The 22,317-nt window shown below is 39.0% G+C and overlaps 1 protein-coding gene and 1 pseudogene across 2 annotated transcripts in view; one reads left to right on the top strand and one right to left on the bottom strand.

The window, feature by feature from the left end:
• Positions 1-9,208: 9,208 nt before the first annotated feature.
• Zbtb11 (zinc finger and BTB domain containing 11) overlaps positions 9,209-22,317 on the bottom strand; it is a 28,999-nt gene continuing 15,890 nt past the window's right edge. The window contains exons 6-12 of one of the 2 annotated variants that reach the window (XM_038344785.1): positions 19,274-19,519; positions 16,755-16,899; positions 15,334-15,451; positions 12,138-12,296; positions 11,852-12,027; positions 10,833-11,346; positions 9,209-10,178 (exon numbers count right to left, since the gene is read on the bottom strand). In XM_038344785.1, coding sequence (XP_038200713.1) covers positions 10,097-10,178; positions 10,833-11,346; positions 11,852-12,027; positions 12,138-12,296; positions 15,334-15,451; positions 16,755-16,899; positions 19,274-19,519 — 1,440 coding nt within the window. In that variant the 3' untranslated portion in view covers positions 9,209-10,096. Of the gene's footprint in view, positions 11,347-11,851; positions 12,028-12,137; positions 12,297-15,333; positions 15,452-16,754; positions 16,900-19,273; positions 19,520-22,317 lie in introns of both variants that reach the window. The other variant, XM_038344786.1, reaches the window with a different exon arrangement.
• LOC119825794 lies at positions 11,733-11,830 on the top strand (annotated as a pseudogene).

The raw sequence follows: 22,317 nt of genomic DNA, 5'->3' as shown, positions 1-22,317 counted from the left end.
ATATTTTTATTGATTTTTAATGAGCTCTACGTTTTTCTCTACTCCCCTCCCTGGCTCTCCTCTCCCCCCTTTCAGTCCTCCCCCAAGGTCCCCATGCTCCCAATTTACTCAGGAGATCTTGTCTTTTTCTACTTTCTACTTCCCGTGTAGATTAGATCTATGTAAGTCTTAGTGTCTGCATTATTGTCTAAGTTCTCTGGGATTGTGGTTTGTAGACTGGCTTTCTTTGCTTTATGTTTAAAAACCACCTATGAGTAGTGAGTACATGTAATAATTGTTTTTCTGTGTCTGGGTTACCTCACTCAAAATAATGTTTTCTAGCTCCATCCATTTTCCTGCAAAATTCAAGATGTCATTTTTTTCTGCTGTGTAGTAGCCCATTGTGTAAATGTACCACATTTTCCTTATCCCATTTATTCTTTTTCACATGTATTTATTGTGGGTGCCTGAAGCCTTAACTAATATTCTTTATCAAAAAAATCGGGATGTCAGATATTGGACTAAGAACCTGAAAGATAAGAGAAGCAGGAGAGCAGCCACCAGTGAGTTCCTACCTCTTCCGTTCCTTCCTCCTTAGAGGGCCAAGATCCTCTTCTCAGCTCTTCCTATGAGTTCTGTCTCCCATCTGTCTACAGTTCTCCAAAACTCTATGGTTAATTTTGGGCAACTAGTCGCTGGTTCTGTCCTCTGACTCCAAAAAAGCTTTATTTGTCAGAACAATCAAAATACCATTCAAGGTGCCAATGTACACATGTCGAAGGTCAGAGGACAGCTTGCAGGAGTATTCTCTCCTTCTACCCTGTGGATTACATGTCAATATGGCTTGGCAGCAAGCACCCTTTCCTGCTCTTACCAGTACCTAGATCCTTGGGGTTTTTATCCTGTGTAGTCCTGGCTGCCCTGGAGTTCACTCTCTAGACCAGGCTGGCCTCAAACTCAGAGATCTACCTGCCTCTGTCTCCCAAGTGCTGCCACCACCCGACTTAGATTATTTTTGTTTTTCTTAAATGAAACATATAAAAATGTTGATCTTTTTTATTTTCACATTTATTGTGACCAAACTGAAATTTGCCTCAGCCTCTCAAGATGCAGGTTGAGAATTATCTTCTATGACCTTGTGGAAAAGTGTTGGACAGTTATTTACAATAAATCTCTTCCCCAATTAGGGAAGTACATATTTCCTTCTTAAATTCACTTAGTGTGCTTTGGGCAATACCACTGATCCATGTCTTATTAGCAAGTGCGTAGTGTCAGTTTGTTCTGCTGCTGTTTAGGTTTTGGTTGGGCTAAGGATTGAACCTTAGTCCTTATGCACCCAAACAGTCCCCAGCTCTATCTACAGTGTTAACTTGTAAAATGGTGGTATCCTGTGATAGATTTCCCCATTAAAGTACAGTAGTTGTGCCCTTGCTGAATTTTTTGTTGCCTTTTGATCTTAAATATACTGAGGTTAAAGATAAACTCACCCCTATTTTTCTAGGGTTTTCATTTTTCAAAGTTTTACCCAGACTTATTTTGAGTATATTATGCAATTTAATAGGGGTATTAAGGAAAATTGGCTTTTTCTTTCAGGAATGTTTTAAATTACTAAGATAAAACACTTTGTCATACAGAAATTGCAAATGATTTTAAATTAATGCTTTTGTCAAGAATGAATGTTGAATTCTGCCAAAGGCTTTATTCTCCTCAAAAAAAAAAAAAATGTGATTGGAGAGATAGCTCAGTGGTTAAGAGCACTGGTTTGCTCATTCATGGGAACTGGGTCTGATTCCTAGCACCCACATGGAGCCTCAAAACTGTCTATAACTCCAAGGGGCTCGGATATGCTCTTCTGGCCTGTGCCAGCTCCAGGCATGCATGAGATACAACAGATACACACTCATGCAAAACATTTAATTACAGGACTCAAGCTAAGAAACTTCTGGTGTAGCAGAGGCGACATGTAGGAAGAGAACTATCCTTGGGTTGGGGAAACGGACAACTGAATTAGAGAATAAGAGGAAATGTATCATCTTTGGGCAGAGACTAGAGACAGCTCAGTTGGGAAGGTGTTTGCCTAGTATGCAAAAAGCTCTGGGTTTGATCCCCAGTGCAGCAAGACCCAGGCACTGTTAGTGATGAATACCTGGAATCCCAGAACTTGGGAGGTGGAAGCAGGAGTATTGAAAGCTCAGCATTATCCTTGATTAGACAGATACTGAGACCGCACTGGCCACACAGGCTCTAACAAGCCAGGGAGACATAAATCCTGCATCAAAAAAAAAAAAAAGAAAATGGGACTGGAGAGTTACCTCAGTGGTTAAGAGCACTGGCTGCTCTTCCATGGGCCTGGGTTTGATTCTCAGCACACACATGGAGGCTTAAAACTGTCTATAACTCCAAGAGGATCTGATGTGCTCTTACCAGGCATGCTTGATATACAACATACATTCAAGCAAAACATTCATACACATAATGAAATTTTAAAAAATTCAGTTTATGGGCTAGAGAGATGGCTCAGAGGTTGAAAGCACTGACTCTTCTTCCAGAGGACCTGAGTTCAATTCCAACATGGCTGACAACTGTCTGTAATGAGATCTGTTGCCCTCTTCTGGCATTCAGGCATATATGCAGGTAGAACACTATATACATAATAAATCTTTTTAAAAAATCAATTTAAGACAGGTCGTGGTGGCACATGCCTTTAATCCCAGCACTCGGGAGGCAGAGGCAGGTGAATTGCTGTGAGTTCGAGGCCAGCCTGGTCTACAAGAGCTAGTTCCAGGATAGCTAGAACTGTTACACAGGGAAACCCTATCTTGAAAAACAACAAAAAGCAGCAACAACAACAAAAATCAATAGTTAAATAGATAGCAATTTTCAGCTGGGCAGTCACAGTGGCACACGCCTTTAATCCCAGCATTCGGGAGGCAGAGGCAGGCAGATCTCTGTGAGTTTGAGGCCAGCCTGGTCTACAAAAGTTAGTTCCAGGACAGGATCCAAAGCTACAGAGAAACCCTGTCTCGAAAAATGAAAAAAAAAAAAAAATCCGGGGGCTGGAGAGATGGCTCAGTGGTTAAGAGCACTGCCTGCTCTTCCAAAGGTCCTGAGTTCAATTCCCGGCAACCACATGGTGGCTCACAACCATCTGTAATGAGGTCTGGTGCCCTCTTCTGGCCAGCAGACATACACACAGACAGAATTTTGTATGCATAATAAATAAATATTTTAAAATTTCTGCAATTTATTTATAGACAAGCATGGTTGTGTAGGACATTAATACCAACACTTGGGAGGCAGAGATGATGGAGGGAAATCTCTGAGTTCAAGGCCAACAGGGTCCATTTGCATAGTGTGTTCCAGGCCAGCCAGGGAGAGCTACTAGTGTCTCAAGAACACCCCACCCACAAAAGCAGAACCTACTCTATTAGATGTCAAAATTACCATAAAACTGAGTACATTGATCAGAGATGGAAAAAGAACAAAGCTGAATAATTTGAGTAAAAGCCTATCCTTGTGTGAGCACTGCTATAGCTGTGGTACACACACCAAATTAAAAACTAGGAAGAAACAAGCTGGGTATAATCCCAGCACTTGAGAGGTAGGTAGAGGCAGGTGGATCTCAGTGAGTTCAAAGTCACTCTGGTCTCCAGAGTAAGTTCCAGGACATCTAGGGCTACACACAGGGAAACCCTGTCTTGAAAAACAACAATAACAACAGAAAAACAGTACTTGGAATCAGCAAGTCCTGGTTGTCCTGGAACTCACTATGTAGACCAAGCTGGCCTCGAACTCGCAGATCTCTGTGAGTTCGGCCTCTGCCTTTCAGTGAGGGGACCAAAGGTGTGTGCCACTATGCCTAGCTGAGATTATCAAAGTCTTTTAACAAATTGTGAAAAGATGATTTGGGACGGGGCTGAGAGATGGCTCAGAGGTTAAGAGCACTGACTGTTCTTCCAGATGGTCCTGAGTTCAATTCCCAGCAACCATCTATAATGAGACCTGGTGCCCTCTTCTGGCCTGCAGGGATACATGCAGGCAGATGCTGTATACATATATAATAAATAAATCTTTAAAAAAAAAAAAGATGATTTTGGGTCATAGAAGACAGTGAACAACAGCACTTCTTCACTCAAAGTGTAAACCAGCGAAAAACATTCACCAACATTAAATGATAGTGAACCTTTCTTCACACTGCTAAAGAATTCAAATTGCAGTTGCTCACTAGGTCATATACTGTGGAGTTAATGTAAAATAGTTCCTTGAGCAACCCAGCAGACAAGCGGACTGACCAGGAAGGACCAATCTTTGACATTGGGGTAACAGGCTCTCGAAGGATGACCCTGTGCTACTAGAACAAAATACCAGAATGGTAATAGATAGTGTAATAAGAATATAGAACATTCTCTCCCAGATCAGGAGGCAGAAATAACAAGATCTAGGAACTTTTGCCTCTGTATCGAGATGGCACTTGCTGTATTACTTGACTGAAGGCAGAAGAGCAAACAAACAAAAAATTCCTAGCCCTGTTGCAGCACTAATTTACTTCTTGGAGGTGGAGCCTTTGCAAGTGTTACAGCTCTGGAGGGAAAGTTTCAGGCTATACCTGTAGCTGTGAAGGGCTGAATACCTATAGCTGAGGGGCTGGAGAGATGGCTCAGAGGTTAAGAGCATTGCCTGCTCTTCCAAAGGTCCTGAGTTCAATTCCCAGCAACCACATGGTGGCTCACAACCATCTGTAATGAAATCTGGTGTCCTCTTCTGGCCTGCAGGCATACACACAGGCAGAATATTGTATACATAATAAATAAGTATTTTTAAAAAAAATCCGACTGAATACCTACAGCTGAGAGGAGAAAGGCATCCTGTCGGGAAATGAGGGTATATCTAGTATATCTTCAGCTGAAAAAGGAAGGTATCTTGGATAGCTATGAGGAGAAAGGTATCCTGACTGTTGGGAGTCAAGCTATACCTGAAACTTTTCCTGAGGGGGATATCCCCCCGTCCCCTGCAGGATGTGGCAATCCTGCTCCTCTCCCAGAGAGCTGTTACAGCTGAGTGCTGCTTCACTCTAAGAGTTTCCCAGCAGATTCGTCTTTTGCTGCTCTGCTCCATTCCCCTTAGGAGATTCTTCAGCCAAAACTCATTCAAGAGATTTATTTGGGAGGGAGGAATCCACGAGAGTGAATGCCTCTGCCAACTGAACAGGCACAGGGCTTATATAGGACTGCTTAGGGGTGGAGTTTTTCCAGATTTTTTAGGGTGGGAATTGGTCAGATTTCAAGCCCCTGATCTTGGACAAACTCAGAGATTGGTTTATTTGTTTGGCTCTGGTTTCAGGATCAGTGTGTTTTCATTGGCTCTGCTTCCAGGACCAGAAGTGTGTTTCTTTGGCTCTGGTTTCAGGGTCAGGGTCAGTTTCTTTGGCTGGCCCCTTTACCCTACAGCCTTAAAGACCTAATCAGCATCTTTTTTATTTTCTTTTTTTTAATTTTTATTTATTTATTATGTAGAATGTTGTATACATAATATGTATACAACATTCTGCCTCCATGTATGCCCGCATGCCAGAAGAGGGCACCAGATCTCATTACAGATGGTTGTGAGCCACTATGTGGTTGCTGGGAATTGAACTCACAACCTCTGGAAGAGCAGCCAGTGCTCTTAACCACTGAGCCGTCTCTCCAGCCGCCAACTTTTTATTTTCTTTTCACGTATGGGTGTTTTGCATCCATATATGTCTGTGCACCTGATACCCAGAGAAGCCTCAAGAAGACACTAGGTCCTCTGGAACTGATGTTGCAGATGGTTGCAAGGTGCCTTGTGCTTGCATGGAACTGAACCCTGGACCTTTGGGGCAGGCAGTAGTCTTCACAGCTGAATCATTTCTCCAGCATTAAGGCTACAACTTAAATGTTGCGTTCCTGATCAAGTTTCAACATGAATGCTTGATAACAGGAAAATAATCAAAATAGAGCAGATCCTGATGGAGAAGAGCTCACATCCCTTGGGAAAAGTCCAAAAAAAGTAGCAACAAACTCCAAAACTTGAGAAAACAGACAAAGCAACAAAAATAATGGTACACTGAAAATATTGAAGTACCTTCACACATTTAAATAGATTTGCCAATAAATCTATTTTTCAGCAGAGTTGAGGGATAACTTTATATCCACGATAGAAGAGCTGTTAAGAAATTCCAAGGTGCTGGGCAGTGATGGCGCACACCTTTAATCCCAGCACTTGAGGCAGAGGCAGGCAGATCTCTGTAAATTCAAGGCCAACCTGGTCTACAAGAGCTAGTTCCAGGACAGGCTCCAAAGCTACAGAGAAATCCTGTCTCGAAAAACAAAACAAAAACAAACAAAAAAAACAAAGGATTATGAATAGAACACATGTATAGAGTTTATAACGATTGTGATTGTAGAAATGGCTCAATGGTTAGGAACACTAGCTGTTCTTATAGAAGACCCAAGTTCAATTCCCAGCACCCACATGGCAGCTCACAATTATCTTTAACTCCAGTTCCAGAAGATCCAACACCCTCTTCTGGCTTTCATGGGCATCAGGTAGAAAAGGGGTGCACAGACATATACAGGTAAAATCCTCATATACATTATATTAAATAAAACCAAAAACAGTAAACTCTAGAGAGATAAGTGGCTTCACATTCAGAAGTAACCTGGAGAAATTCTGCAATCACTGCCCTTTCAAATAAGTAGACAAAGAACACACATTAAAGTGACTCCTTCCTACCTGTTATCCCAGCACTCAGGAGGCTGAAGCAAAAATGTGAGTGCAAGACCAGCCTGGACTACAAGCACACATGGATGCACAAATATGTTAAAGGATTTATTTCTAACAATAGAAGCATTACTTTCTAGGCGGAAGTTTCTGTCCTGCTTGGTCCCCTGCAGCCATTCAGTCCCAAAAAAACACAGAGGCTTATTAATTATAAACTGATTGGCCTATTAGCTCAGGTTTATTATTAACTCTTATAAGCTCTTACAACTTAACCCATAATTCTTGTCTGTATTAGCCACATGGCTTGGTACTTTTTATCATTACAGCATTCTTAGTCTTACTTCCTCTGCATCTAGGTGGCAACTGCTTCTGGCCTTTCCTCTTCCCAGAATTCTTAATCTGGTGGCCTCACCTATACTTCCTGCCTGATTAAGGGCCAATCAGCATTTTATTAAACCAGTATGAGTGACAAATCTTTACATGTACAAAAGCATTATCCTACAGCATTACTTCACTAATATCAGTGATCCTAATCACTGTAATAGCAGCAGCAGTAACAGAAAGGCTGGGGTGTGGGGCTTGGATGATAAAACTGTTTAGGATGTATGAGGCACTGGCTTTGATCCCCAGTGCCACATAAACTGGGTACATTGAAGTTCATGTCTGTAATCCCAATACTAGTGGTGTGGAGACAAGACCATCAGAAATTCAAGCTTATGCTTAACTACATGTTGAGTTCAAGATTGAGACTACTCTGGGCTACAGGAGACCCAGTCTCAAAAAGAAAAACTAAAGGTATCGCTTCAAATACTCAGATTTGGTCAGGAAACAATTCATCTGACAATAAAACAATGTATGCTTCTAAACAGAATCACTACAGGTAAAATACACACTCTTCCATAATATATCATTACATACAGGCTCAACACCAGTTTGCCTGGTCTGTCAGTGGAGACTACCTTGGGACACCTATATCAACAACAACAACAAAAAAAAACATGAACAAAAAAACAAAAAAGAGTGATGGTTTAGTGCTTAAGAGCACTTTGGGAGGGCCGGGCGGTGGTGGTGGTGCATGCCTTCAATCTCAGCACTTGGAAGGCAGAGGCAGGCAGATCTCTGTGAGTTCAAGGCCAGCCTGAGCTACAAGAGCTAGTTCCAGGACAGGCTCCAAAGCTACAGAGAAACCCTGTCTTGAAAAACCAAAAGAGCACTTTGGCAGTTTGTTTCCCAGAACCCATTTTGGACAGATGGACAGAGAGCCACCTACAACATCCTCTCGCTCCCACAGGCGCATACACACACATTAAAAATAAGCAAATCCACAAAGATCACAAAACAAACACTGCTGAAGTTTTGGAAGCTCCTTAATTTTTCTGTGCAATTTTTAAGATCATTTTTATTATTTTTTGTTTCTTTTTTCAAGACAGGGTTTCTCTGTAGCTTTTGGAGCCTATCTTGGAACTAGCTCTTGTAGAACAGGTTGGCCTTGAACTCACAGAGATCCACCTGCCTCTGCCTCCCAAGTGCTGGGATTAAAGGTGTGCGCCACCACTGCCCAGCTTTTATTATTTTTATTTATGTGTCTATATGGGTTTGTGCATGGGCAGGTATGTTCCCAAGCCCAAGGAGACCAGAGTGCTCAGATTTCTTGGGAACTCAGGTCCTTTGCAAGAGAGTATGAACGCTTAACTGATGGCTAAGCATCAGCACCTAACTTTAATAACACACAACCCCGACCCTTCTTTTTTATTTATTTATTTTTATTTTATTTATTTTATTTTTTTGAGACAGGGTTTCTCTGTGTAGCCCTGGCTGTCCTGGAACTTACTTGCTCTGTACACTAGGCTAGCCTCAAAGTCAGAGTAACTCAAAGATGGCTTGGGGGTGTGTGTAAAATGCTTACTGTGTAAGCAGAAGGACCTGGATTTGGGTTCCCAGAACACACACAACATCTGGGCATACTCATCTGTTGTTATAGCAGTCCTAGACAGGAGTGAGGCATTAGCATATATGCAGATTCCAGGTCAAGCAGTCTAGCCAAAAACAGCAAGCTCCAGGTTTAGTGACATACTTTCAAGAAAATAAGGTGGAGGGCAAACAAGATGACTCTTTAGTAAAGACATGTACCACAAAGACTAATGACTTGAGTTCAATCTTTGGGACCCACATGCTGAGAGGAAGAGAACCCACTCCTACAAGTTGTCCTCAGATCTCCACATGTATGTCCTGGCATGTATGTTCCCACATACATACAGACACATGCAAACACTCACAAATTTAAAAGTGTAAGTAAAATATAAAAAGTATAGTAGAGAACAATAAAGGAAAGCACCAGATAAGGTTGGCCCCTGGCTTCCACACTTGCACAAATACCTAAGGGCATGTGCATAGACCACACCCACAAAAATAATTTCCTCAGCCTTTACAACAACGTGTTAAATATATTATCTGATATAGATTGAAATGTCAAGGTCAACTCTAAAGCTTTGCTTTTAACAAGATTGAAGATCTTTTATTTATATATTTCTGATATACATTAATGATCTTATACATTTAACTAAATCTAACAACAATGGTGAAAATGGAACATAAACGACAATTTCAAATTTTAATTGCATTGAAATACTTTTTCAGTAACTGATGTAAATGACCAGTGAATAGCCTATATGAAGTTGTAGGCTGTATACATATTCACTTTTAAGACTGAAAGCCACATAGCTATTAAAACAACAAATTTGCAAATGCACACATTACATATGCAAGAAAATGCATGCAGGGCTATAACATTTACTCCTTAACCTTAAAGCCATTTTTTTTTAAAGTAAACTGGATTAAGCATCTTAATATTATATATGTACATCAAGGCACATTCATTTCTTGTGCTTTAGGAATGATTTACATATGATCTGTTTATATCTTAATTTTATATTTTAAGAAAGCTTCTATTATCTAAAAGCTTAATTTTAACAATTATAGCTTGAACAATAGTTTTCTAGAGAGAAACGTGGCCATCTCCCCATAGTTATTTTCAAAATCCGAATCTGACAACTCAGAAAGGTGAGAAATTAAAAAAAAAAAAATCAAACACATGAATGAATATAATTTAGTTTTAAGGTAACTTTTCAAAATATGTTCAGCAATTTGACAGTACCATAATCAACTTTTTTTGTGTAACACAGTATAATGAGGACTGAATTAAGAATTTTAAACATTTTGAAATTATCTAACAATTATATAGCATCCATATTGTCACTATAGATGTTTTTCAACAAATTTAAACAAACATGATACAAAATCTAAAACATACCAAACATAACTTCTTCGATAACTTGTTTGTTCTTCAGCAAAATAATCAGTTTTGATTTTTTTCCATTTATAGTCCAATGTTATCAAGCAGAAACTTCCCATCAACAGTGTTTAATAACAGTACTCTTTTCTCATGGCCAATTACTTGCCTTGAAGAGATAGTATAGTAAGGCTTTAATAGACATCTCATGCATTTTAATGTTACTGTAAAATTAGCTTTACATTTGTGAGTCCCCATACAGATAAATAAATTATGCAAACTTGATTACAACACAGAACTCAAGTGCTTCAAGACAGACTAGATTCTCTGACTTAGAAGCAGTTAAAATAAATAGTAAGTCAAGAATCATAGATCTAAAGCATTTTTAAAATATAATATACTTATGCATCTTATGGATATGCTTTATATTAGAATTTTTTAAATCCACAAACAACTAGTTACAGAACCTCTGTATTTTCAGAACAAAACAGAAGAAAAGCTAACCGTGCAGCCTCTTACATTCAAAATATGTAATAAAATAATGTCAAAATATGAAACTGCACATCTTTAAATTTTGTAGTTATTTATAAACATTCATTCATAAAAGGCATATCATGATCAACTACATCCCATCCAACAGATTTGTTTTCAGTTTCTTTACAGAAAGTGGACTTTCCTACAGAACTCACTGGCCAGACAATAAGTTTAGTAATGTCACCAACAGCCCAGTTTCACATATGGTGTCTACATGGGTAGTGACATAATTGTAAACACACGCTCTGTGAGCTCAAGGAGAGTCGTCTCCTGTGGCTGCAGTACTCACTCTGCTTCCGGCATATGTGCCACTTCTACTTCAACAGTCTGAATGGCTTCTGCAACTTCAGACAGCTTCTGTCCTTGCTGCTGTGCCAACACATAGTTAACCACTTGCATAATACTTTGGTCAGAAAGGGTAGATACTGATGGACACTCTTCAGTAGCTGCAACTGCTTCAAGAACTTCCATAGTTTCTCCTGTCACCACCACAGTCTCAAGTTCTTGAGGCCCAGTGCTTTCTTGCTCTTGCATGTCTGCAGTTAAGATGCTGACAGCATGTTCCACTTGAGTTCCTTGGTTATGAAACTGCAGAGTGTCTTTTTCTAGCATAATTTTGCAAGGCACATAGTCTCTGTGGAATTTAGTCATATGCTTACGAAGTGTTCGAGCATCTATGTAGGCTTCACTACACACAGGACACACATAGGGCCGTTCACCAGTATGTGTTCGGACATGACGTTTTAGTGATCTGGCATCAGCCCAAGCTACTCCACATGTTAAGCACTCAAAGGGCTTAACTCCTATCAAAAAAGAAAGAAAAGAGGGTATATGGGATAAGGTTCCAAATTCTAATATATATAAAAATAATTTTGCAAATGTTTTTAAAGTATGTCCACAACCATTTCACTTTTATCACTATAATCTTTTAGTTAGCATCAAATAATTTTCAATGGACTAACCAAGATTTTGCATTATAATTTCTCTAAAAGCATTCTTGCATAATAGAAGTTACTTATGAACAACTAAGTATGCCATGATTTTATCCTTTAACTGCAATATTACAATCCAAGGTAAGAGTCTCCAAATAAGTTTCAAACTCAGCATCACTTCAATCTTTCAAGATACGGGCTTAATCTAGCAAGAGAGACGGTAACTGGTAAAAGACTGACAAATGATGGTGCGACATGTGCTCGCTTTGGCAGCACATATATTAAAATTGGAAAGATACAGAGAAGATCAGCATGGCCCCTAAAAAAAAAAAAAAATGCTCATTGGCCCTCTTCTAGCGGGATAAATATGCATTACCTTCATGGTTGTTCATGTGTCTCCTATACTCCCTCAGCTGAGTGAATTTTCTTCCACACTGATCACACACCCGTTCCAGGTTTTGCTTTGCTCTTCCTTTCTTCCCATGGGTGGCTTTCTTTACGTGTCTTCTGAATAAAGCTTTCTCATAAAATTCTTTGCCGCATATATTACACCTAAAATATAAAAGGCCCAAATTAGTTTTCTCTAAAGTAATAAGGCCATAAGAATCAACTGAAGTGAGTATATTTCTCAATGAGTTTAGATACTTCTCAGAGTGACTCACCTGTAAGGTTCAGTGACAGAATGGGACTTGACATGGGAATACCAATCTTTCTTCCAGCTGTAGCACTTGTCACAAAATTGGCACTGAAATGGCTTCACACCAAGATGTTTGTTCATATGTTGGCGCAGATCTCTAGCTTCAAAGAAACTTTTTTCACATCTGTAATAAAGTTTAGTTAACCAATTGGATCATCTTTAAAACAAGTCTCCAAGAATTCACTATATTAAGTTTTTGAAGCTTCACAAAATTATTTCAAATTTAAAGCATCAGAGAGAGAGAGAGAATCTATTTTTTCAATCTTGCATCAAGGATGCAAGATTTAAATTCTTTTTAAAATACTCAAAATGCTTGAGAATGAATCATGCAAGGCTCCCAAGTTACCAAAGTGAGTTTACTATCCACCTCTCCTTATCCCTCTCTTTGAATCCCCTTCATCCCCTTCCTCTTTTGTCCACGTTAGGAAGGTAGGCTTTATCATTGACACTAGGAACGAAGCAATGATTCAGGCCTAATCAGTAACAGCATTCCCTTGGTAGCAGCAATCAGCTTAGGGATGCTAAATGACTTAACTTGATCCAATCAGAGTGAAACTCGGGACTTTTACAGGAACTATCAGAAAAGAATCTTGACAATTTGGAAGTTGAGAGGATGAGAAGCTGAAACCACTGTCAGACTTTGTCCATATGGAGCCTGAGAGAAACCAGATACTAATCAATCTGAATCCAACTTAACCAACCACTCAGACCTCCAGACTTGACTTTTCATTCAAACCAGTTTGGTTGGGTTTTCATTCACAGATAACAACAAAAAAGTATTGATTTAAAACACTGTTCCTAAGGCCAGGTGCTGGTGGCACAAGCCTTTAGTCCCAGTACTTCAGGGACAAAGGCAGGCAGACCTCTGTGAGTTCAAGGTCAGCTTGGTCTACATAGCAAGTTTCAGGGCAGCCAAGGCTATTAAGACTATGTCTCAGGCTGGAGAGATGGCTCAAAGGTTAAGATCACTGACTGCTCTTCCAAAGGTCCTGAGTTCAATTCCCAGCAACCACATGGTGGAGATCTGATGCCCTCTTCTGGCCTGCAGGTGTACATGCAGGCAGAACACTGTACACATAATAAATAAGAAAACATTAAAAAAAAACTGTCTCATAAAATACAAAACAAAAGTCCATCATATATTTGCTGGTATTATTATTATTACTATTATTTTTGTCATTTGTTTTGAAACAGAGTTTCACTCTGTAGACCAAGTATGTCTCAAACATGCAATTTTCCTGCCTCAGTTCAAGTACCAGGATACAGACATGTGCCACCGTGGCCAACTCTATTTCTACTTTAAAATAAGCCTAACTGTAGTAAAACTGGCAAATTCAGCAAGGTAGGAAATACCAAACATTAACGTCTTAGATCAATTGGCTAACTTTATTGGGGAGTTTAGGAATTTATCAAAAGTATATATTGCATCTGGGTGTGGTAACATATGACTTTAATCCCAGCATCCTGGAGGCAAGCAGGTCTCTTTAGAGTTCCAGGCAAGTCAAGGGGTTACCAAAGGAGTTCCAAGTAGGCCAGAGCTTCACCCAGTAAACCCTGTCCCAAAAAACCAGTGACTCAGGAAAGCCAGGACTAGATAGAAAGACCCAATCTCAAAAAACAAACACAAAACCTATAATGGCCAGCAAATGGTTAATCAAGAAGAACAATTATTATGGCTGGAGAGATGGCTCAACAGTTAAAAACCACTTGCTCTTGCAGAGAACTCAGAGATTTGATCTTCAAAACCCACACAGTGGCTCACAACCATCTGTTAACTCAAGTTCCATGAGATTCAACATCTTCTGGCCTCTTCACAAACCGAGCAGTCATGGTGCACATACAAGCATGAAGGTAAACACTCATACACATACAATAAAAATAAATCATTACAAAAAGCAACTGCTGTATAACTAAAGTTTTATGGCATTTTAAGTTTACCCTAGCTCCGTAGAGTTTAGCAACAGCCTTGAAGACAATAGCTCGCATTCTTAGTAAGGATTCCTAGTACTACAAGGATCTAAAGAACTATGTTTTGTTTTGTTCATTTTTTTTGGAGACAGGGTCTTGCTATGTAGTTCAGCTATCCTAAAACTCACTATGTAGACTGCAGGCTATCCTTGAACTCACAGAGTTTTATTCTAAGTCTGTCTCCTGAGTGTTGAGACCAAGAGCATGTATCACTAGGCCTGGTCTAGAACTATGACTATTGGCTAACTCGATGCCTTTTATTTATACTCCAACCCTCCCAAAACTGTATAGTTGGAGTAGAGTTGTTTGTTGAGAGCATTTATAACCAAATACATTAGCCTGTATTTCTTAGAGGCAAGCAATACATTTTGTAGAAACAAAAATACCAAAAGCATGAGAATGAGATGCTTTGGGGAATAAGAACTTTGAAAATTCTTTATCTCTTTCTGGGAATCACGATACACAGATGCTTAAGACTGAAAACATGCTGAGATATAATCTGTAAAGGCCCTGTGATATCACTGGCTGACCTGAATCTGCACAGCCTGTGAGAGAGCACTAAGACAGCTGGCAAACTATCAGTCTCAATGCTGGATTCTAGAATTAGTAATCCTATTTGTATAAAACTATGAACATATTACAAACTCCCTTTAAGGTGAATTTAAATCTTTTTTTTTCCTTAGGTGGGCCAAACGTTGTAGATTTAATCTCACTGTGAACTGAAAACATAGTAGCGTTCCTTGCCAGTCATCTGAGAATATGCAAGTGTTTGGTGACCCCAGACGAACCAAAGAGGCCAGGGCAGCCAACAGGTGCAGCTGGAGCCTACTCAATGTGACATAAGGTGACAACCTTTGATTTTATGAATTTGACTTCAATTTTGAAGAAGGTAATTTTGGAAAGTGAATAGAGAAGAAGAATTGTAAAAAAGAGAAACAGTTACAATATTTCAAGGAACCCTAAAGGAGCCTGGCTGGTGGTAGACTTTCCCCTACTGTCTCCACCCCTAGGACACTTTGGAAAGTCTCTTTCAACCACTTTTTTAAAAAACTCTTAAACAAACCAACAGTAAGAGCTAGGTAGACTGATCACTAAGTAAACTGACATTACAGGTAAAGTTATCTTTGAATGTTTGATTATTCAAAAAACCCAGGTGAGATAAGTGAAATTAACTTCACATATTAACTACTTACTGAGTACAATGATAGCCTCGAACTTCAGGCTTTGGTTGGTGTTTTTTAAGGTGCTTGCTAAGTCCGGAGCCCCTGTGAAAAGACTTTCCACAAACTGAGCAAAAGTATTTGGATTCTCCTGTGAGAAAATGAAAAGCCATGTTATAAATCTAGTAAGAAGCCCTTTTTTCAACATAATTTGTTACATTTCAGAAGTTAAAATTTTACCAAGACTAGAGAACACAGAAATTGTCATTTTACAAAAATCTGGAAAAAAACTGAATTTTCTACTTCCTTTCAAAACTACAGCACTATCAAGATACTCAACATACTGTGATAGTATTCTATCACTGATACAAATACTTTGCAGGGGAGAGCTGAGTCACAGCATTTAAAACATTCATAGGAGAGAAAGGAGGAAAGAGGACAGGAGCTCTGGATGGAGAAGAAGTGGGCAGAGTGGTAACAGGAGAAGTCATTCAAAGGAGGTGTTAGTCTACCTACCAAGCTATTACTGCTCCCTTCATCTCTGCCCAGCCTCCTGTCCTTCCCATCCCACGCAGAATGGAATCCTATAGTTGTGGCAGCTCGGCTCTCCCTGACACAGACTGTTACCGTTATGAACAGGTTGACAGAAACAAAATTGAAACCAGGAATAGAGTCACTGCCATCACTGTAGAAGTTACGGGAGGCATAGTGGTGACATCTTTAATCCAAGGACTTGAGAGGCTGAGGCAGGAGGATCTCTGAGTTCTGGGCCTGCCTGATCTTCAGTTCCAGCTCAGGTTCCAGGACAGCTAGGATACTAGTACAGGCCACAGTGTAAGAATGTGCGATGTCTGAGTAATTTATGAACTGTAATAGTTATTGGGTTAATCTAAGTTCAGCAGCATCGGCCACCCCTCATGATTGCTTTACAGAACATCTGAACGTTACACAAGGTTCAGTGACTGAAGCACGTGTTGCTAACCCTTTCAACTTCCCTTCCCTTCCTGGAACCCATATGATGGAGGAAGTTGTCCTCTGACCTCCACACACCTGCCATAGCACCCAACTGCCACATACACATTCATGAACACACATAAAATAATTAAGTAAATTTTTTAAAAGAGAGTATTCCTATAAAAATAAAACAATTCAGAAATTGTATTCAAGAAAACTTTAAAATTTTACTGCTAGCTAAAAGATTACATACATTAACTTATGAGCATCTTAATATAATTACTTCTACTTGGGGGTGAAGAGAAATTTGAGACAAGGCCCAGCTGTGTAGACCAGACTAGCCTAGAACTTTTATGAAGCCCACTGAACTCATCATCCTCCTGCTTCATGGTCCCAAGTGCTGGGAATATAATGTTCTGATATAATTATAGTATAACCAATCAACATAATACTAAATTAAAAATATTAAATATAACTATGTCAATAATGTTTACAATTACCTGTGTGAATGCTCATATGTTCCTGGAGACTCCGTTTGGTAACAAATGACTTGACACACAGTTCACACTGGAACTGCTTTTGGGACTGATGGAGACTTTGATGTAATTTTAGACCATGCTTATAGATAAAAGTTTTTCCACAGACCTAACACAGAAATATTTAAGGCAGCAAAACAAAAAAAGATTTTATTTTTGAAGAGTGTATACAAAAAAATCCCAGTATTAAATAAAAATGTTAAATAATTAAACTTTGACTTATATTAAAGTTAGCAAAATGACAATGTCAAAGATGAAGCCACAAATACCAAGGATCTTAGCTAGTTGACTCCCTTTCTTATTCAGTACAACTGCCATCTTCCCAAAAGTGTACACACAATAGTAGGGAAAAAAAATTGTGCTACCCTTGCCAGCCTGGCAAAATACACCCCTTAAAGAGGCATGAAAGCTTAGTTAAGAACCCTTCTCATTCCCCAAGACATCACATAAAATAGTTCCTCTTAAACTCTGGATGAAGAACAGGCTACGTTCAATTTCCCCAGTCAGGGAAATCTTGTTAAGCGTAGCAATGTCAATAGCTCCAAGAGCTTTCACATTCTTAACTCTGTTTATTTCCCATGGTACACACATTTTGAGGAGTATTACACTGAAGACCAGATGCTAAAACTAACATTTGTAAGTGTTAAACTTACAAATAAGCAATTCTTAGAGCTTGACCTCAAAAATAATTGGGACAGTGAAGAAAGAAACAGCGAGTAACAAGAAAAATAAAACAGCCCATGAGCTGATAAATACTAAATATTGATGAATGGTTCTCATATAATGAATTCTATTTTCATGTAGTAAGATGCTTAAACAGACCTGTGGCTAGAGAGGTCATAGAGCTGAGAGGAGACCCTTCTACTGCCATATTATTAAACTAATGTATTTGCTAACTATTCTAAAATACTTATTTTTATTTCTACGATAGATGATCATTACAGAGATCCAAAATAGGTCAAAATGAAGAGAGTAAATGACTGTGGATTTCCCAAGTCCAACTGATATAATTCGGGGAAAATCTCAGAAAGGCGGAGGACTAGATCTGTGAACACCAAAGGAACTTGATGTCTGCTCTAAAATGCTGTCTTGTCCATCTGTCAGGGAAGATGTACCCGTAAACTGTCAACAATACAATTGCCTGAACAATATAAGTACCTCCACAATGACATCAACTGACAAGCCAAAAATAGACAGGGGAAATTCCATATGGTCCCACCACTACATGAAGAGCTATGGAGCATCTCAGGAGGCAGAGGCAGGCGGATCTCTGTGAGTTAGAGGCCAGCCTGGTCTACAAAAATAAGTTCCAGGACAGCCTCCAAAGCTACAGCGAAACCCTGTCTCAAAAATAAATAATATAATAAAAATTTCAGTGTTTAAAAAAAAGAATAGAAAACCAGGCCCTCCTTGGCTATATAGCCAGCTGGAGACCGTCCTAGGTTACATAAGACACTGTTCAAGGGGCTGGAGAGATGGCTCAGTGGTTAGGAGCACTGACTGCTCTTTCAGAGGCCCCGGGTTCAATTCTCAGCACTCACATGGCAGCTCACAACTGTCTGAAGATCCAGTTGCAGGGATTTGACACCTTCACACCAATGCACATTAAAAAAAAGTAAATAAATGAAAAAGAATAAAAAGAGCTATGGGGCTATAGAGGATAGGGTTCAATGGCTGCAGAGAGGAGAATCAGTCTCCTCCAGGGACCAGTTTCCACATGATGTCCAATCCCAAGTGATCCGCCCTAGATACATGCATGTATATATGAGCAGATTTAAATGGACCATTCACATGTATGCATATATATGTAAATTAAATTAAAGACTAACAACACAGAGACACACAAATATGGATGAGGGGTGCACAGAAAGAGTTGGAGACATGAGGGGGCCAGGAGTGATGCAGACGCAATGCTCATGTATGAAGTTTTAAAAAACTAAAACAAAACTATACTGGTTCCACAACTGTCTGATAATAAGAATAGATTGTCATGTTTATATGTAAGGCTATCAGTGTTGTTCAAAACTCTTCCATGTTCCAAACAGCCCAAAGCTGGATAATCACAGTATTCTTTAACCAAGAGTTTTGGCTTTTACTTACCCACAATCCTCAGCAACAACAAAAAGATAGCTTAGGCAGGACTTTTTCTGAGTAGTATTTGCTTATGCCATACATTCTTTTTCACTACAGGTAATTTCTACTAAAGGCTAAGGGATGATTGGGGTGATGAACAGCTATTTTCATTCAGTAGGTACTATGGACACCAAAACATTTCTAATTATGACATCAAGTTAAAGTCTACCACAGCAAATTAAAGACTACAACAGGTGTTCATATTTAATGTAGGCAACGAACCAAAGATAAACTTCCCTAACATTTAACAAGAGTAAAGATGACTTCAGAGAATACATATCAACCCATGTCATCACTGCAGTTGATTTCCAATCTTCTTTAAATAATGAAATAAATAAATAGGCCCTTACCTGGCATGCATGTGGCTTTACACCTGTGTGCTTTAGCATATGTATTCGAAGAGAATATAATTTAGGTAATGTCCTTCCACATATAGAACATATAAATTCTCTTTTGGTTCTTCCCTTCTCAGATGATGCTCCTGATGCCTCATTAGATGTGGAATTGGATGAAGATGAAGTAGGTGCATCTTTTCTTGTATGCCGTATAAGGTGTGCTCGCAATGAGGCACTATACTGAAACTGTTTTTTACATAACTAAAAAAGAAAAACAAATGTTCTTCCTATATAAAATGTCAAGTGAAAATTCACATTTTAATTTTCAAATTCTGGTTATAATTATAAACAAATACACAGTTTAAAGTTAATATATATGGTACTGGGAAGATGTCTCATTAGAGGTTTAAGTATTTGTAGCACAGGGCCACCTACATACATACAAAAGACAGCCTAGGCCATATGAGACCCTGTCTTAAAATAAAAGATAAAATTTTGAAAAGTACTAGGTACCAGATTATAAAGATGAAAAGGATAAGACTCTGGAGATAACTAAGTATTTTAAGAGGGCATAATTAGAGTAGGCTTAGGGGTTAGAGAAATGCCTCAGAGGTTAAGAGCACTGACTGCTCTTCCAAAAGTCCTGAGTTCAATTTCCAGAAACCACATGGTGGCTCACAAACATCTGTATGAGATCTGGTGCCCTCTTCTGGCCTGCAGGCATACATGCGGGCAGAACACTGGATAATTAATAAACAAACAAACAAACAAATAAATAAATAAATAAATAAATAAATCTTAGAGTAGGCTTGAGTTGGATCTTAAAGGAATAGTAGATAGAGGGATAGAGGGTTTGTCTGATCTGTTTTAGGGCCTGGGTTCGAATCCTGGCATAACTACCAAGAGACTACACGAGAACACACACAAAAAGTATTATCTATATATATCAATAACAAGAGTTTTAGGTGGAAATGAAATAGGGACTAGGAAAAGTAGAAAAGTATGATAGTCTTCAGATTTTATCTTATAGTGACTGGGGTTCAAGAAAGTTCTTATGTCTCATAAATTGAAGATATATATGATCACCATATTAAAGTTTTTATTTAAAAAACCTAGTAGAATGCATATAAAAGTTGATTCTCTCCATCCTACATGTTATTGATTCCCATCATCCCACTTTAATAATATAGCTATGTCACATTAGTTCATACACGACTAGTTTTGTTTGAGACAGGTTTTCCTCTGTAGCCCAGTCTGCCTAGAACTTACCTTGAAGTCTAGGCTGGCCTTAAAAATTGTGACTTTCCTCCTGCCTCAGCCTTGGAATGCTGAGATTATAGGGCCACTGTACTGGTTACTGGTTATGAACACTATCAAACATGAGCTATATGATATACTTTGATCCTTTCACTTTTTATCTTCTATTTTGCTAATGTCTCTTTATATGTACCAACTGATCACTAAAAATCTTCCCTACTCTAGTTTTGAACACTGTTCCTTGTCTTCTAATTTTAATTCTTGACTTTCTGAATTTCACTCTGCTCATCTATGCCACAGATGCAAACTTCAGAACTTCTTGTTATCCAGTATTCTAGGCACAACCTTCTTCTGCATGTCTTTTTTTTTTTTTTAAATTAAGACAAGGTCTCTCTCTCTCTCTCTCTCTCTCTCTCTCTCTCTCTCTCTAGCCCTGACTTGTCTCAAATTCACAGAAACCCATCTGCTGCTGTTTCTACATGCTGGGATCTAAGGTGTGTGCCAGCATGCCTTGCTCTAGAGTTCACCTTTTAAGATGAAAACATCTGGCTTCCCCCTCCCATCTTCCTATCCATGCTCTAGAAACATTACTTAAAAATTTCAAAACAGTCTAATCTTCCCATTTATTCCCACTCCTATTTCTATTGAATTGTACATACCAACTTTTCTGAGGTATTTGTTACTATCTAGGTGTTCTTCCATTTATAGTGGGGTCACATCATAATAAATCCATCATAAAGTTAAGTCTTCAAGTTAGATCTTTGTTGGAGACCAAATTTTACTTAAAAGCTGCTGTTTTCCTCAATGTGCTTTTGTCCCTTGGTATGCATCTGACACTGTCTTGATTGCTTTTCCCGTGGCTGTGACAAAATACAGGATAAAAGTGACTTAAGGGAAAGTGCTGAGCTGCCTTTCTTCAGAGCTCTGCTTCCTGACTGTGGACCTCATGTGACCATACCCTTACTTCAAGCTCCTGCAGCCTTGATCCCCCTACTGGATGGATGCAGCTCTTCAACTGTGAGCCAGAATAAAGCCTTTCCCCTTCAATTCCTTTCATTAAGAGCATTTTATCACCTGGGTGGTGGTACTGCACTTGGGAGACAGAGGCAAGCAGATCTGGTCTACAAAGCAAGTTCCAGGAGGACAGCCAGAACTATGACACAAAGAAATGCTATCTCAAATAGATATAGATAGATAGATAGATAGATAGATAGATAGATAGATAGATAGATAGGTAAAAGTTCTAAGGAATGATGAAAAGACCTGTACATGTTTAACATAAAACTCCTATAAATGTTTTTCTTAATTTTTATATTTATGTAAGGAGGATTTTTTTCTACATGTATGTAAGAACATCACATACATACCTGGTGCCTGCAGAATCAGAAGAGTCAGATCCACTGAAGCTGGAGTTATGAATGGTTGTTAGCTAACCGTGTGGGTGATGGGAACCAAGCCTGAGTCCTCTACAGGAGCAACAAGTGCTCAAGGGCTGAACCATCTCTCTAGCCCTGCAGTAGATATTTTTAACATACACTGGTTGAATCTGAGGGAATGGAATCTATCAATAAGGGGGGCTTGATTGTATCTGGTTGTTTAATAAATGTAGTTTCTTATATAAATCACATTTTGTGGACTTTATTCTTTTTTGAGACAGGTTCTCATTTATATAATTAAGGTGTTCCCTGAACTCACAATCTTCCTACCTCTGCCTCCCATATTGTACACTATCACTCCTCCTTGCTTGTGACAGGTTTTATTTTTTATTATCAAGAACTTGGATTCCTCAACCTTTCTTGAAA

The sequence above is a fragment of the Arvicola amphibius genome, chromosome 10 (genome assembly GCF_903992535.2).
Source record: "Arvicola amphibius chromosome 10, mArvAmp1.2, whole genome shotgun sequence".
NCBI classification, from domain to species: Eukaryota; Metazoa; Chordata; class Mammalia; order Rodentia; family Cricetidae; genus Arvicola; species Arvicola amphibius.
Note: the sequence above shows the minus strand (reverse complement) of the source record. Positions and strands in the feature narration are given on the sequence as shown.